The following is a 17475-nucleotide window of genomic DNA, read 5'->3' as shown; positions in this document are numbered from 1 at the left end:
ATGTTCCTTAAGTTAAATCACATTTAAGCAAAAAATGAGAAACTCGTTGGTTTCTACTTCCCCTATCAAGTTAAAACTCATTTACTTACACTTTTGTACTTCAGAAATGTGTCGTCATCTCTACTTAAGGACACTACTATACAATAATCACAGCTATGAAGAATGAGATTAATCTAATGTATTAAGATGTCATAGATGATGTGAAAAAAGGCAAGTTATAGAATAGTGCATAAAGCAGAAACTATTTTACAGCCACATTTGTGTGTTCCTGTAGGTACATGTGCATAGCACAAGACTGGGAAGAAAGATACCAAGTGTTTTTTAGTTGTAGATGGTGAGGAAGTTCTTTCATATTTCACATAATACACTTTTAACTCTTCTGTATTTTTTTATTGTTTCAATTGGGACATTTTTTAATTTACAAAAAGAATTTTAAAAACACGACAAAGATTGCCAATAAATACATTTTCATCACAAATTTAAAGGAACTTTTAAACTTTCCTCAGAAGCCATCATCTCCACAATCTTTTAAAACCTTTTATGATTGCGACAAAAAAAAGTATAAAAATTAAAATATACAAAACTGAAAACTGTTCGACTGTAACATTTCAGAGACTTATTTATTAAATTTTCTTTAGTACACATGATTCTCATCTTAGTTGAGACAGGGTCCGGCTCTGTAGCCCAGGCTGGAGTGCAGTGGCATGATCTCGGCTCACTGCAACCTCCACCTCCTGGGTTCAAGCAATTCTCCTGCCTCAGCCTCCCAAGTAGCTGGGACCACAGGCGTGTGCCACCACACCGGGCTAATTTTTATATTTTTTGTACAGAGGGAGGTCTCACTATGATGCCCAGGCTGGTCTCAAACTCCAGGGCTCAAGCGATCCTCCCACCTCAAACCTCTCGAAGTCCTAGGATTACAGGTGTGAGCCACCTTGCCTGGCCTTAGACTTTTTTTTGAGACAGAGTCTTGCTCTGTCGCCAGGCTGGAGTGCAGTGGCGTGATCTCGGCTCACCGCAACCTCTGCCTTCCAGGTTCAAGCTATTCCCCCGCCTCAGCCTCCTGAGTAGCTGGGACTACAGGCACATGCCACCACGCCTGGTTAATCTGTATTTTTAGTATAGACGGGGTTTCACCATGTTGGCCAGGATGGTCTTGATCTCCTGACCTTGTGATCCACCTGCCTCAGCCTCCCAGAGTGCTGGAATTACAGGCGTGAGCCACCATGCCCGGCCTACAGAGACTTTTAAAAGCAAAACTAGTTCCTGTGATGGAAAAGGGTGCTCTTCTCTAGATCTGAAATTTGACCCGACTGACAATTATAGGAAATACTTGGGTCAGTAAAACAACACATGGTCTGTTGCCCACCGAGCAGCTATCTTCCAAACTCCCTACAAACTCCTACCCACTAACTTCATCCAGAACCTGGAAGTTGTTCCCCTTTTTCCGAGCAGCTATTCAAGGGGAGATCATTTTTAATTTCAAGGGCAGATCTTCATGGTCTGAGCCAATCATAGGAGCTTTATTCCCTTTGAAAAGTGATTGCTTTGGAGATAATAACACATTTTGCTGTGGCCATGAGAGCAAGTGAATGGGGGCAGGTGAAACCTTCCTCTTATAAAAAAGAAAAAAAAAAAGATATTTCAGCCTCTTATCATCCACCACCTGGAACCTTTGTGGTCACTTTGGAGCCATAAGGGGAGACATCAGACTCACTTGTTAAGAATGGCAATGAAAGGCAGAAGGTACTAAGGCTTTTGATGACACTGTTCAGCTGCTGAATTAGCCAATCTAGGAACTGTCCTCCACCTAGACTCCTGGTTCTCAAGCACCTCAATCCCAAAGATTCTACAATTGTTTTTGATTGCTAAAATAATCCAGACATATAATTTGAGGAAATAAAACGTTTATTGAGTAAATGTTTATTTAGTAACAGCAACACATAGTTTCTCAAGAAGAGGATGAACTGAAAACTCCTCTAAGGCAGGACGAAGCAACTTTCCATTATTCTTAGTTTAGACCAGAATCTTTAATTTTATATTCTCCTTTAATAACTGTCAAAATACACCAAATACTTAGAGGAAGATATTCACAGTATATCAAAACATTTTAAGATAAAGAGCAGTATAAGAGTAGTATTCTCTACATACCACAGTATACAATGATGCCTTCCTGCAGGTTTAGAACTATTACTACTCAAAATATTAATACATTTATGCAAAATGATTGAGAAAATTGAAATACCTGCAACCTTTTCCAGTTTGACTTCAGGAACAGGTGCAAACCACCATCCTCTTCACAGATCTTCTGTTACGGCAACCATCAAAAACCATTGGTTCAGCTCTCAAATACTGATGACAATGCATGTGATGCATGCGTGCTCTGCTAAGTTTTGAACAGATAACATATTCTACAGCAATGCTCAAGCCCTGGATTATTTTTGCCTGACAAAAATAATATTCCAATATTCCCTGAAGAGGTTTTATTAAAAGGTTGAAAATGGCTGTTTTTCATAGTCAAAGCCAATTTCCTTTATTTTTTGAGACAGGGTCTCGCTCTGTCACCCAGGCTGGAGTGCAATGCTGCAATCTTGGCTCTCTGCAGCCTCAAACTCTTGCACTCAAGCAATCCTCCTGCCTCAACTTCCTGTGTAGCTAGGACCGCAGGCAAACACCACCACATCTGGATAATTTTTTAATTTTTTTGTAGAGATGGGGTCTCACTTTGTCACCTAGGCTGGTCTCAAACTCTTGGGCTCAAGCGATCCTCCTGCCTCGGCCTCCCAAAGTGCTGGGATTACATGCATGAGCCACCACACCCAGCCAATTTACTTTTTAATAGAATATACACTGTTGCATTCTATCTTCATGATTTTTTACAAGAGGTTGCTATAGTGTGCTATGTGTGTAAATATTCAGATCTTGTATATAAACTAATCAAAGGCTCCATGTCAGTTCTTAAGTTTGATATTTAAATGTCTGACCAGGGACCCTCCAAATAGTATTCACAGTATTAAAGGTGAGATAAATTTTCATTTCTATTTTTTCCTATCTTTTCAAAGTCCCATTAAACATCTGAAATTATTGGTAGAAAGGAGGTGATAATAAATATTTTCTATTTAAGTCTGACATTGATTTGCAATCCATTTTAAACTGTTACATCTAATATGCTATTCTGCTTTTCTCATGAGTCTTTAATTGCTGGATATTTGAATAACACATTAATTTTTTAAAAAAAATTTTCTTGTACCATTTTTAGACTTCTGTCTTTATATAATTTAGTTGGTAAAACCTAGTTTCATGTTTAATGAATTAAGAAACAACATCAGAACAGTTTAGCCTGATTTTAATAGGCAAAAAAGGGTTGCTTTGGCAATGTATAAAAGAATAACTGTTATAATACAAATCTTTATTTAATCTACTTTATTAAATATTAAAATGCAATAAGGCAATTATTGTTTTAAGACACTTGAAATTGCATTTAATAAATGGATAACTGGCCCCACACCTGACATATTGCACCCCTACTTTTCTTCTCTACTCTAAGGAACCAAAAAAATTATTTTAAAAAACAAATCAGTGGTCTTTCTAAAAACATCTCAAAGAGGTTCTGACTACTACTAAGGTATTTATTAAATACAAATATCTGAAAAATAAGACAACCAATAATATCTTTTAAGGTATTTCTGCTGTCTTTTGTTCTCTTAAATCTACTCAGAATGGTTCAACTGAAAGTATCCCGACTAAGGAATAAATAGGTGTAATTTATTGCTTAATTTGCCATCCAAGGCAGGGCAGTGATTCCCAAACCTGGCCTCTCGTCAGTATCATCTGGGAAAACTGCTGCAACACATTCCTTGGCCCCCTTCAGACCTAATGAAGCAGTCCCCTCCACTTCCAACCTCCACTGGGGAATATGTAGTTAGTCTTGCAGTCTAACACTTGGGATGGCTAAAACAATAAAGTTAAAAAGGAAGATACTTGTATTTCCACAGGTCCTAGCTCACAAACTGGGATCCACTAAAAAAAAAAAGACATAAAATGTTGAATTGGCACTAAATGATCAGTGAGCAGGGTGATTGGGAAACAACTCTAGTACTAACAAACCAAATACAGCAGGCCCTGCTGCCCCATTCCATGGAAGTCAGCACCTTTCCTGACCCCAGAGAGCCCAGGCAAGCAAACTGATGTAGTGTGAGGGCTACAACTCAAAAAGTAAATGTTTCCACACCATTTCTCTCCATCTCTACTTCTCAATTTTCCATACACTCATTCCATCTTTTCTCTTACTCTGCCCTTTGCCATTCCCATTCTTACTCCTTTCTCTTTCCTCACCCCTTTTCTCACTTCCTCTCTTTTCCTTCTTTTTTGATTTAGTTACATCATTCTTTTCTTCTCTACTTTCTCTTCCTGAAAAACTCTTCCTTACATAAACAAATTCATACTGGAGATATATGTCAGAAAACATTCAGCCTGAGTAAACTGAACGCTCTGTACAGAAAACAACAGAACAAAATAGAACTTCAACAGTAACACTGGCGTGGCATAATATAAGCCACGCAAAATGCTTCCAAATCCATTATCTCTTCTGAGTTTCATCTTGTGAGGTTTGAAGGGTACACTGATTGTACTTAAAAACCTAAGGCACAGAGAAGGTTAAATAACATGCCTGAGTTACTAAAAAGAGAATCCAGATCTAGTTCAAAATCTGGTCTTCTTTTCACTATACCAATAACATCTGACTGGAGGCAAGATGAGAGAGCAATGAGTAAGCACTAATGTTATTTCAGGGCCTTAAAACCCTTATATATTATGAACTACTCTTCATTAGACAAAAGTATGCATTTTCTTAAAGCGTAAATCGCAATATATATTTTTAAAGGTTTCCCAAGTTCTTTCCTACTTCATACAAATGAAGTTTGACTGCATTTTAAAGGCATCCCACTTTGGTAATACTGTAGCCCAGAGATAGTTCTGAGGTCAGAATACATAGACTCAAATAATAAATCATGTAGTTTATATAAACTGCATAGATACACTATGTTTTATAAAAGACCATTTATATGAAGATGGAATACGTTCTCTAAGTTGTCCATCTATAATTTAACCTCTCATCAACTCCAAGAACTGCATTTCTTTAGAATTCAAAAGAATTACCTTGTCTAAAGATAAATTCAGAAAATTCATTTAAAAATTATTATACATATTTTGTGATACCTTTAACTTTAGGTAGAAACAGTACCTAAAAGACAGTTTTCACTATAATTCAATTTATGGTAAAATGATCAATTAGGTCAGGTCTAAATAAACCAGATGAAGAACCTTCCAACTGATACACAATGCAGAGTGTGCGACAGTGTAAATAAGCCACAACATGAGTGAGACCACAGCATACAGTCCAGTTGGATTAAACTGTGACCACGCTCTACACAAGTCCCAATCAATTAGAGCCCATGGGGCTGAGATTCTCCGTTCACTGAGGAAATTTTATCTTATCAAACTTACTAATATAAATTCATATCCTGTCATTAACCCCAAATGCTTCCTCTAATATTTCAAAATCACATTTATAATCCACCAAACGTGCCAAGAATTGTGGTATCCTAACTTGAACTTTCAAGTTGGCAAAATAATTTCCAGTGGTTCCCAAAGTAGCTAACATCAAAGTTATCTGAGGTGATTGTTAAAAACAAAATCATCATGTGACTTATATTCTGTTGATTCTAACAAACCAACTAGAAGATGATTTTTGAGATAATCAGGGAAATTTGCTTAAGGACTGGCTATGAGATGAAGCCGAAGGACTGCTGCTGCCTTTGTTAGGTGTGATATCGTGGTATCTACCCAAAGTGTTCACGGCAGTGAAATAACACGATGTCTGGGATTTTAAGATACTTAAGCAAACAAAAAAATGACAAATGAAGCAAACATGGTAAGATAGTGATAAGTGTCAGATCTGGATGTTGAGTACCAATGCACTATTCTAGTTTTGTGTAATTTTTAAATTTCTTCATTAAAAATTGTTTTACAGACTCCCTCCTAGACACAGCATGCCAGAGTCTCCAAAGGCCTAGCTCAGGAATCTATTCTTAAGCTCCCAACAAGAATCTTATATAGTCAGGCAGGCAATGATCATTATTTGAGGACCATTAGAAATGATCTAATACATACCCTCCAAACTTCACATTTTTAGTATTCTCATTTTCTACTCAGTAAGCTCAATTTCACAGTTTCTTATATTCACCATGGCATTCTGCCAAGGAACTACAACTCGTGTTCTCTAAACCCATCTGTTCTAAGAATGCTGGACTGGTTATTAACTTCTAATGCACCCTGCTTAAACTTTCCTCTCTCAATTTGTCCCTGACTGAACTGCAGACGACAGAACAACTGTACTAACCATCTCTTTCTGCATATTCCATGTCTCCACAGAGGTCACTGTGTCTTCACAAAGCTAACTGCCACAATTTTCACAGGTTATATTTTTCCTTCATGATTTTCCATTTTCTACTTGAGCATTAAAATATCAGGGAGAAAAAGAAGATAACCATATAGATAATCATATTGTTGGTAAAATAAGATATGTGCCCCAGCATAGTATATGCTAAGTATTCAGAATCTATAGTTATATTAGCTAACAGGTCAAGAATGCCAAAGAAGTAATTTCTCAAGATTTAAAAAAATTAACTGTCTTAGGTGATATTCAAAAAAGGAAGATATGCACACCAACCCAATTAAAACCACATTTTCTACAGCTGGATGTAACAATCTTATTCCAAATAATCCACTTAAGTTGTTTAACTTACTTAAAGTAAGGCTCTAGACATTTGCTTCTTCAAAAGTATCTTGCAAGGCCGTTATGAGGTAGAAGACAAGTTTAAATGGACCACATTTTTCTACTCCATTGTAACTAAAATTACTACTCACAGGAAGTATATAGCTTATGCATTTTGGTCCATCACACTTTCCACCATCATGAGTATACTCTTAAGGTTCTCACTTTACCATCAGCATAATATATTTTGCTTCCAGAATGCCCAGTAAAGCTGACGTTTTTCATTTAAAGTGATTTAAAAAAAATTCCCCAAATATCTATTTAACAATCTTAGATCTGAGTTTTGGCAAGACAGTTTAATGCATACAAAATGAAACATTACATTTCTCACTCTCTCTCACACACAAACACGCACACACAGATTAAAATCCCAAAGTTTTCACTATTTTTCCTCTACCTTACACAGCTCAATTTTTAACATGCAGCTTACTTGTAATCTAAAAATAATTTTAAACATGATTGTCATAAAAATATTTTAAAACAGAGATGAAATGTATAAAGGCACACATAGATTGTCAATGGTTACATCAGTTACATCACATTTCTTTAGAAACAGAACTGTTTCTGCTCCTGTAAACAAACTTTTTTCTCACACATTTAAAGTGAGGTTAGTGCTGACATAAAATTATTGCTCTACTCACAGTCTTGAGTGTTGGCACTGTTTGAGGTACATTTTCTCCATCTACACACCCCTACCACTCTTGAGAGTATGAGTCAACAGAAATCTGCAGGTTAAACCCATTCAATAGTATTTTCATCAATACTGGAATGATAGCAAGTAACATTACAAAACATCAGAGATAAAAATGTTCAATGTTGAGGCCCAAGATTTTAACTTATTCTTCATTACCTGAAAATACTGCTTACTTAACTTCTTTAGGAAAAAAAAAATTATTCTGGAGATGAGTAATTCCTTCCTGAATACTTCATCCAAGACGATTCCTTCACACTTATCTTCTGATTCTTTGTTTTCATCCATTTGATTAAGCAGTCACCAAGAATCACTTTTCCTTTGGTGATCTGGCATAACGATCTCTTACACTTTTTGCTAGTTGTTTGATAAATATTTTGTAAATTTTTCCACAGTATGTATGCACTGTTTTTTGTAGTTCCAGTTCTAAAGGTTTTAATAAGGAACGGATGTTGTCATCTTCAAAAGAACACTAGAGAAAGAAAATTTTAAAAAATAAAAAATTTAAAAGGCAAAGGTACATATATAAATTCAATTATTTTCCAAACTTCTTCAATCAGTTTAATATGAACGATCTCCATTTAACGTCTCACAGAAATTAGATGTTTAACAAATATTTTCAATAAATTAGACAGAACTATTATCTCCCATTAAAGAAAGACAGCCATGGTAAATCTCCGGGGGAATCCTGGAGAACATGCGCAAGGGCAGAGAAGACTGAAATACTGGTTAAGAAGACAACCAAAAGCCCTACGAGTATCTCGGTGAAACTAATAAAAGGTGGACTGGCTAAAAGAAGAGCTTTACCACACACCACACCCGCGTCCCACCTTTTAAAAACCACTCTGGCAATAATACTGCTGAGGCTGGAATGGAAGGAAATGAAGTAAAGGCATATGGTGGGAGGAATGTAAGATGATAACATAGTTCAGCATGTCCCACAGAACCCTAACTGCACAGAAGGATCCCAACAATAAACACATTTGAAAACTGCTAAATATTAGGCACTCTTCATGGGGATTCAGACTAGCACAGGAAAAAGTCTAAAAAGTAAAACAGAAAATAAATCTGTTGAGTGTTGTCTGACCTGTTTGTCCCAAGACATATTTTTGGCTAGAGTCCTTCTTTTACTATAAAATATACTAATATCGAGAAATAAATTTTGGAAAAGGCTGTGGTAGTAAAGTGGAAATAATAAGTAATCTTTGTATTTTCAACCAGGTATTTTGTGATTTAGTATTTTCAACTAGGTGTATTTTCAATTAGAAAGATGGATGGGGCTTAAAAGTAGAACATTTTATATGGAAGTTGAAGTTGGTGAAAAATGCAAAATCACAAAGGAAATTCAGAACCAGAAATCTCCCAGGTTATCCCTGAGGTTCACTAGCACGCTGAGGGAGAGGAAATAAAAGAACCACCCCAAGCACACTTAGTGAGTCTGCAGGAAGCTGCAGTCAATCTACAGAGAAGAGGATGAACTTGGATGTTTGTTTAAAACATGGGTTTTGTCACTGTAGAGATGCAAAGAGATCCTAAACTTTGGCATCTTTTGAGCAAGAAAAACTGTAAGCATTAACTGCATAAAACCATCACCCTTGGAGTGATTTTTAAAAATCAATCACACATACTCAAGATAAACGTCTAAAATTGTTTTGAAGATAAAAGTTTTAAAAAGAGATGGGGAAACTTAGCCAGGAACAATGTAATAAAAATAACAATAGCACACAGAGTGCTTGCTACCTACATGCCAGGCACCATTCTAAGAGTTGTATATGACTGCATGTTCTCATTCATAGGTGAGAACTGAACAATGAGAACACATGGACACAGGAAGGGGAACATCACACATCGGGGACTGTTGTGGGGTGGGGGAAGGGGGAGGGATAGCATTAGGAGACATACCTAATGTAAATGACGAGTTAATGGGTGCAGCACACCAACATGGCACATGTATACATATGTAACAAACCTGCACGTTGTGCATATGTACCCTAGAACTTAAAGTATAATAAAATATATATACATATAAAAGAGTTGTATATGTATTAACACATTTAAGCCTCACAATAACTTTATAATATAGGTAATATTATCTCCATCTGACAATGAAATAACTAAGGCAAGGAGAGAGGATTTTCTCAGTTATAAATGCAGTAAGTGGTTAAGCTAGGATTCCGTCCCAACAGTCTAGCTCCAAAAGTCCATGCACTTAATTAACCACCAGACAGCACTACTTATCCAAACATTGAGCAAACAACACCATGCCAAGTCAGTTCAAAAATCCTGTTGAAGGACGAAGCTCAATGAATGGTGGAAATCTGGGGAAAGTGCTGTATTGTAAACAGATACACAAATTTGTTTGGGGTTAAAAGTGTAGCCAGGTTGAAGCAGGTAAACTTCATCAAGTGATACTTTCAAGAAATATTTCAATGTGCACAAAAAACACTTGAACAACTGGTTGAGTGGTAGAAAATTATGGGAAGCCCAAACTACTATGATCATTATTTTTACTATATGACAATAAAATGAAAGCATTTAAGAATAGAGGAAGACTATTGATTCCCAGGAGTAAGTAGTACTCGAGATTAAGTTTCTTTGTTTTCATGTGATTCAAATCCCAGTGTTTGTGGTTAAAAAATGTTTTCTTCTTCACTGGAAAAAAAAAAAGCCATTTGATGAATATTTTCTTAAATAAAAACAGTGTCTCATTAGTTAGACCTCTTTCTGCCCATCATATGAAAAAAGCAATCTGACCTCTAAGGAAGAAGATAAATTTCCAAAATTTCCACCTATATAAACATAGCCTAAAGACACTGCATTCTTCCATTTACATAATCTGCAGTGCCTGCATATTTGTACAGTACATAACCTACATCTAGGTGTCCCTTTCCCAGAGGCCACACGTGCCCTTACCTGACTCCAGACCTCTTTTTATACTATATACTATGCCTGACTTATCCTTACCTTTTCTTCTCTGCCTGGTACTCATCATCCTTACAGCTTAGTTCAAATGTCAGCTCCTCTGAGAAGCCTTTCCATGTACAGTTAATCGTTCCCTCTTTTCAGTGGCACAGGGCCCAGTACACTGATTTTTAGGAAGCTCATGCTTTATACTGTCAGTTGAACGACATGAAATAGTGAAGCTGTGATGACCATAATTAGGCAATTTGAGGTATTTTCAAAGAATAGTACATCTTTGGAAAATATAGGAGAATGGCAGTTCAATCCAACAAATCCTAAGTGTTCACTATATGCAAGTCAGTACTATGGGAAGGAAAACATTCAAGACTGCTTTGCAGAGAGTTTTGCAAATATAAGCAAGGTGTAAAGTAAATCAAAGTTAACACAAAACATCAAGAAATATAATTCAGAATGAAATGCATGATGCAGAAAATACCTTATAGAGCCATAAAATGTTTTGTTCTGATTTTGAATTTGCAATTTTTAAACATTTTTATTCACTCAACAACTAATATTTAACAAATATGCATGGACTATAAAAACAGATTTGCTGGTAGACATAGCCATGAATTCACACTTTAAAGATGGTTCACATCCTTTATAATTCATACTGTTCACTGCATTCCATGGCTATGACTAAGCCTCTGTCTGAAACTTGCATAAATATCCTTGTCTGAATACAATTCTTTTAAAAATTACACTTCTTACTGAATTACAGATAAGGAAATATAAAAACACTAAGCAGGAGCACCATAAAAGACAGATTAACTTCATTAAGTTGAAAAATGAATAAATGTAAGCTGTAGTTAACACAGACCCAAAACAAACACAGAAGATAATTAATCATCTGAAATCCTTTTAAAAATAAGATTTTTTTTAAAAAAATCAAGTGTAATTAATCAACTTAAAACTATTACTCGTATTTTTAAAGGTACACACTTATAAACCAAAGAAAAGATCAAATAAAACCAGGGAAATTTAATTCTCTAATAGTAGATTTTTTTTTAATACTCAAAGGAAACAAAGGAATCTCATTTTTATAGGAATGCATTTCTTTTCTATCCTGCAAAGTCTCAGAACCCCACAAGCACTTTTCTTCATTTTTATCACCTTCTGACAACCCATAATAAAGCATTATTAAAATACAGTATTAATTTCTGAAGGCATACAAAGCCCGCTACATTAAAATGAACATCAACACTAAATTTTATAATTCATCAGTGAGTATAGTCATACCATGATAAACTGATTGTTTAGAAGCTGTATCTGTCAAGTTTATAAGACAAGAAACTTAGCTAATAATACACTAGAACTGTAGCCTACAATGCTGTTAGCATTTTGTCTACCACCAAGTTTAAGAAACAGATTTCTGGGAGAAAACTTTAATTCCTTTTCATGGCAGATCATCACCTTAACATGGCATACCACCTCCACATCCACTTCATTTCGGCCCCTGCTGACTTTCATCCATCACTCCAGTCACACTGAACAGATGGATGCCTGACCTCTCCGTGGATCTTTTCACAGCCTCTGAACCTTTTTCTCAGGCAGTTGTCAGCCCAGACTGCCTCCACCCACCTGGAAAACTCTTACTCATTCTTCAGGGCCCACTTCAAAAGCCTCCTCTTCAAGGAGGCATTCCCTGGCCCTTCAAGGCAAAACTGAGACACTCTTTCACAGTTCTAGAACAATCTCTGTCACCATGGATTATAGTGAAGTGTTTTTATTCTCACTGCTATTGATGAGGCTACATAGACCAGAGGATTTCAGTCAATAACAAATAATGAGAACCTAGGAAACGGGGGTCATCAGCTTTTCTCCTGACCCCCACATTTAAACTAAAGTAGCACTCCTATTATTTGCTTTGTTTCCACCCACGTAAGATTAAACAGTGTAGTAGAACAGACAGCATATCTAAATGAGAGTTGAGTGATCACATGTATTAATACTTCTTCCTTAGTAGCAGTGAAATAGCTAACATGGATAGTGATACAGCTTGTTAAGTAACAGCATAAATCCAAACCTCCCCTGGATTTGCCCCAAGTCTTGGTCCTTAACATTCACAGAGATCTGGTTCATGCATCCACCTAGAGGTATATGAAGTATTAATCATGTCCCCCATCAATCCACCCCAATTACATAAAAGGGGAATAATAAGAACAAGAAGAAAAGAGAAAACAGACAATTGGGGGATGGGGGTGAGAGGGGCAGTATAATTTTTTTCCAAACTCATTATAAAGCAAATGCTTAAAAGACAAAACTTTATTTACAAAAGCAACAAAAAGACAATACTTAAGCATAAACTTAAGTTATATTCAAAACCTGTAGAAAAAAAACTGTAAAGCAGGGGTGTCCAATCTTTTGGCTTCCCTAGGCCACATTGGAAGAATTGTCTTGGACCACACATAAAATACACTAACGCTAACAATAATGAGCTAAGAAAAAAAAAATCACAAAATAAATATCATAATGTTTTAAGAAACTTTATGAACTTGTGTTGGGCCATGTTCAAAGTCATCCTGGGCTGCATGCGGCCCACTGGCCACAGGTTGGACAGGCTTGCTATAAAACATTCCTAAAAGACAAATGTAAAGACAGCTCTTGTTCTTGGTTAGGATGTCTCAACACCATCAAAACGTTAGCAGTCCCTAAGTTAATATACGAAGCTAATATACTCCTAATAAAAATATCAATTTTTCTGAGATGAAGTTTCGCTCCTTTTGCCCAGGCTGTAGTGCAATGGAGCGATCCTGGCTCACTGAAACCTCCACATCCCAGGTTCAAGCAATTCTCTTGCCTCAGCCTCCCAAGTAGCTGGGATTACAGGCACGTGCCATGATGCCTGGCTAATTTTTGTATTTTTAGTAGAGACAGGGTTTCACCACTTTGGTGGCCAGGCTGGTCTCGAACTCCTGACCTCAGGTGATCCGCCCACCTCAGCCTCCCAAAGTGCTGAGATTACAGGCGTGAGCCACTGTGCCCGGCCTAAAAATACCAACAAGTTTTTAACTTTTTAATGGAGTTGATACTTATAGAAAAATAAATATACAATAGCTAGGAAAACACTGAAAAAAACAGGCTATAAAGAGGGAGTAGCCCCATCAGATATTAAAACACAGCAAAGCGCCTTTATAAGTAAAATAGTGTGCTATTAGTGTACAAATGAACTGACCAATGGAACAAAACAGAAAATTCAGAAATTACAAATGGAATTTATGATAATGTCAGTATCTGAAATCTTCTGGTTAAAGACAGCCTTTTAATTTATTTTATTTTTTAGAGACAAAGTCTCACTATGCTGCCCAGGCTGGTCTCAAACTGCTGGGCTGAGGGAGTTGCCTCAGCTGGTCTTGAATTCCTGAGCTTGCCCACCTTGGCCTCCCAAAGTGCTAGGATTACAGATATGAGCCACTGCGCCCAGCCAAAGATAGATTCTTAAGTAAATGGTGTAGAGACAAAAGGATAGCCATTTGGAAAAGAGTCAAATAGTATCTATTCCTCACCCAATACAAAAGAGTAAGTAAATTCCAAACACAGCAAAGGTCTGAATGTAATAAATGAAACAGCATATGGGTGAATTATCCTATAACCTGTTCTGTAACCCAAGTGTAGACTGGAAAAAGCTTGCTGATTACAACTTTAAAAAAAAAAAGGGGGGTGTTAGGCTAGGTGTGGTGGGTTATCCTGGTAATCCCAGCACTTTGGGAGGCCAAGGATTGCTTGAGCCCAGGAATTCAAGACTAGCCTGAGCAACATGGCAAAACCTCATCTCTATAAAAAATACAAAAATTAGCCAAGCCTGGTGACATGCACCTGTAGTCCCAGAAATTTGGGAGGCTGTGGGAGGATCAACTGAATCCAGAAGGTCAATGCTGCAGTAAGCTGTGATCACACTACTGCACTCCAGCCTGGGTGACAAGAGCATAACCCTGCCTCAAAAAAAAAAAAAAAAAAAAAAGGTGAGGCTGGGCTTGATGGCTCATGCCTGTAATCTCAGCCACTATGGAGGCTGACGGTGGCAGACTGCTTCAGCTCGGTAATTCAAGACCAGCCTGAGAAACACAGCAACATCCCCATCTCCATAAAAAATACATATGTTAGCTGAGTGTGGTGGCACGTGCCTGTAGTACCAGCTACTTAGGAGGCTGAGGTGGGAGGATCGCTTGAGTCCAGGGGGCAGGGGTTACAATGAGTCAAGACTGTGCCACTGCACTCCAGCCTGGGTGACAGAGCAAGACCCAGCAGTGAAAAAAAAAAAAATTGATAAACTTATTACATGAAAAATATTATACAAACTGAATGGCGTCAAATACCATAAATAAGTCAAATTGGTAGAAAAATATTCACAATGTATATCACAGGAAAAGTACTAATATTCCTAACATACAAAGAACTTTTAACAATTAAAGGGAGGAGAGGGCAAGAAAGCCCAAACGCCCTCATGGTAATAATGATGGTTGTACAATTCTGCAAACATGCTAAAAGCTACTGAATTATATATTTGAAATGGGTGAACTTTGTGGTATATAAATTATGTTTCATTAGTTATTTTTAAAAAACTATAGAAGAATAGGAGAAATATTTAAAAGAAAATTCACCCCCCAAAAAGATATAAAAATATTTCATAAATATATAAAAAGATTAAACTTCACTTGTAAGAGAAATGCAAATTAAAACTACACTAAGATACCATTTCTCACCCATCAGAATGACAAAATTTTAAAAGCTTGATACTATACTCTGTTGATGAGGATGTGGGGAACAGACTGTCTCACAAATCATTGTCAGGAATACAAACAATCCCCATGGAGGAACACAGGTAATAATTTCAATCCAATAATCCCACTTCTAGGAATTTACCATGAAGATTCACCTTCCAACAATACAAATATATATATATGACACAGCTAACTGTACATTGCTGCATTATTCATAATTCAAGCTATTGGAAACTACCAAAATGTCCAAACATAGAGAATGGTTGAATAAACTCTGGTACATACATAAAGTACCATACAGTTTAAAAAAAAAAACTGAGGAAAATATCTCCAGAATATTTTAAATATAAAAAGCAAAGAATGAATGAAGATATACACTAAGCTACCTTTTGTGTAAGAAAATGGAAATTACAGAACATACATACATCTGCTCATCTTATTAAAAACACAGGAAGGATAAACCAGAAAACAATGAAATTGGTACCCGATAAAGGTAGGGGGCAGTTAGGATAAACGGGCTAAGATAACAGGTTACATCTGAGTAAACCCTTATGTTATTCTGACTTTGTGAAGTATATTAATATCCTCCTATCAAAAAATGCAATTATATCAACAAAGATAGTGGAAAAAAGCTAAAACTGAAAGCATACGGAAACTAATGAATCCAATTGTATTTCAAATGAATAAAATAATCACACTGAAAGATCGGAAAAAAAGAACTAATCCAAGTAACTTCTGAATACAGTATTGAGTACACACCCTTGTCTGGGAGCAGGGGAGAGGAAGAGGAAAGACTGAAAACAAATCCTAAGCCATTTTTAGTAAGCTGGTTTGGGGGTGGAGACAATGGTATGAATGGAACATTTCTGAAATTATTTTAAATGATTGTAAGATTAAGCAAATGACAAAATGTGTTGATGACAGAAGTCAGGATTCTAACTGTGGAAGAAAGAAGATATAATATAGAGTAGAAGCAAGGAAGAGCCTTGGAAGAATGGCATGGAATTAGAGAATCAGGTGTGAACACATTAACATCATGTGTGCACGCTTATACTTCCTAGCTCTGCCACTGAAAAAGCTCAAAAGCAATGAGACCCTGGTAGCAATAAACATGCCTAATATCCAGAGCCTACTAAAGGGAACCAGAGCTCCTTTGACAGATGACTAATTTCAACGGTAGGGCAGGGAAAGTATAAAATAAACCTGGAATATTTTGTTGGAACAGAAAATAAAAGAGGTACTCAAAAAAAGTGATGAGGACATGTCAAAGGGACACAAGAAGTAGCCAATGGGGCTCCCAATGGCCATACCTGGAACAACTTTAGCATCAACATAATTAGAAGGAAAAATGAATTATAAATCATTGGAGGAACATAAGTATCAAAGGGTTCATACTGATTATATAAACATCAATATATGTGCAAAAGGGAGGGATCTTCCCTATAGATGCATGCCAAGTGTCAAATGATGTATGTGGAAGGAGTGCTATTGTTGAACAATCATCAATTTGCAAATAACATGGTGAAGATTGTTTTGGGCAAGAACCAACGATAGATGCTAAATCTTGTAGGAAAATTTTAATGAGAAGCAGAATGTTTACATGATTTTAAAAGGTTCTTCCCATAGGCTGCTTATAAGAGAAAAAATAACTACACTGTGGAGAAAATAAATGACATTTTGACTGACTGATGAAAATCAACATCACCAGTGAGGGGCAGACAAAGGGGACTATGACTATGAGGGCCTGAGAAGCACACATCACCACCTACACAGAATTCTGAGCAGGCATGTATATCCTGAACTTAATCGTAAGGAGACATTAGACAGGCCAAAATGAAGAACATTCTAATAAAAAAAGGGGTGAAGAGGCTCTATTGTCCAAATATGCCAATGTCATATAAGACAAAGACTGAGAAACTGTTCTAGATCAAAAGAGAGTAAAGCCATATGGATGGCAGATTAATGTATTCCATCAGTATTAAATTTTCTAGCTTGACATATGTACTGTGGTTAATAAGAGAGCGTCCTTATTCTTAGTTTAAAAAAAAAACTGAAGTTTTTAGGGGTAAAAGAACTTAATGTATGCAACTTACAATCAAATATAAGTTGAGTTTTCTGAAAAAACAACTACATTGTTTTCAGGAAAAAAAAATGTAGAGAGAAAACCAACGACAAAGCAAATAAGGCAAAATGTTAATAACAGATGAGGCTGAGTGTGTGTAAAAATTCTTTGTACTATTTTTGTAAACTAACCATTAGCTTGAAAGTAT

At 36.5% G+C, this 17475-nt stretch overlaps 1 protein-coding gene across 2 annotated transcripts in view; it reads right to left on the bottom strand.

Moving 5' to 3' along the window:
- Positions 1–1890: 1890 nt before the first annotated feature.
- GXYLT1 (glucoside xylosyltransferase 1) overlaps positions 1891–17475 on the bottom strand; it is a 77153-nt gene continuing 61568 nt past the window's right edge. For both annotated transcript variants that reach the window (XM_034936020.3, XM_034936021.3), the window contains one exon: positions 1891–7998. In XM_034936020.3, the coding sequence (XP_034791911.1) occupies positions 7837–7998 (162 nt within the window). In that variant the 3' untranslated portion in view covers positions 1891–7836. The remainder of the gene's footprint in view (positions 7999–17475) is intronic.

This window comes from Pan paniscus, chromosome 10, assembly GCF_029289425.2.
Source record: "Pan paniscus chromosome 10, NHGRI_mPanPan1-v2.0_pri, whole genome shotgun sequence".
Lineage (NCBI taxonomy): Eukaryota > Metazoa > Chordata > Mammalia > Primates > Hominidae > Pan > Pan paniscus.
This window is presented reverse-complemented; position numbering and strand designations above follow the sequence as displayed.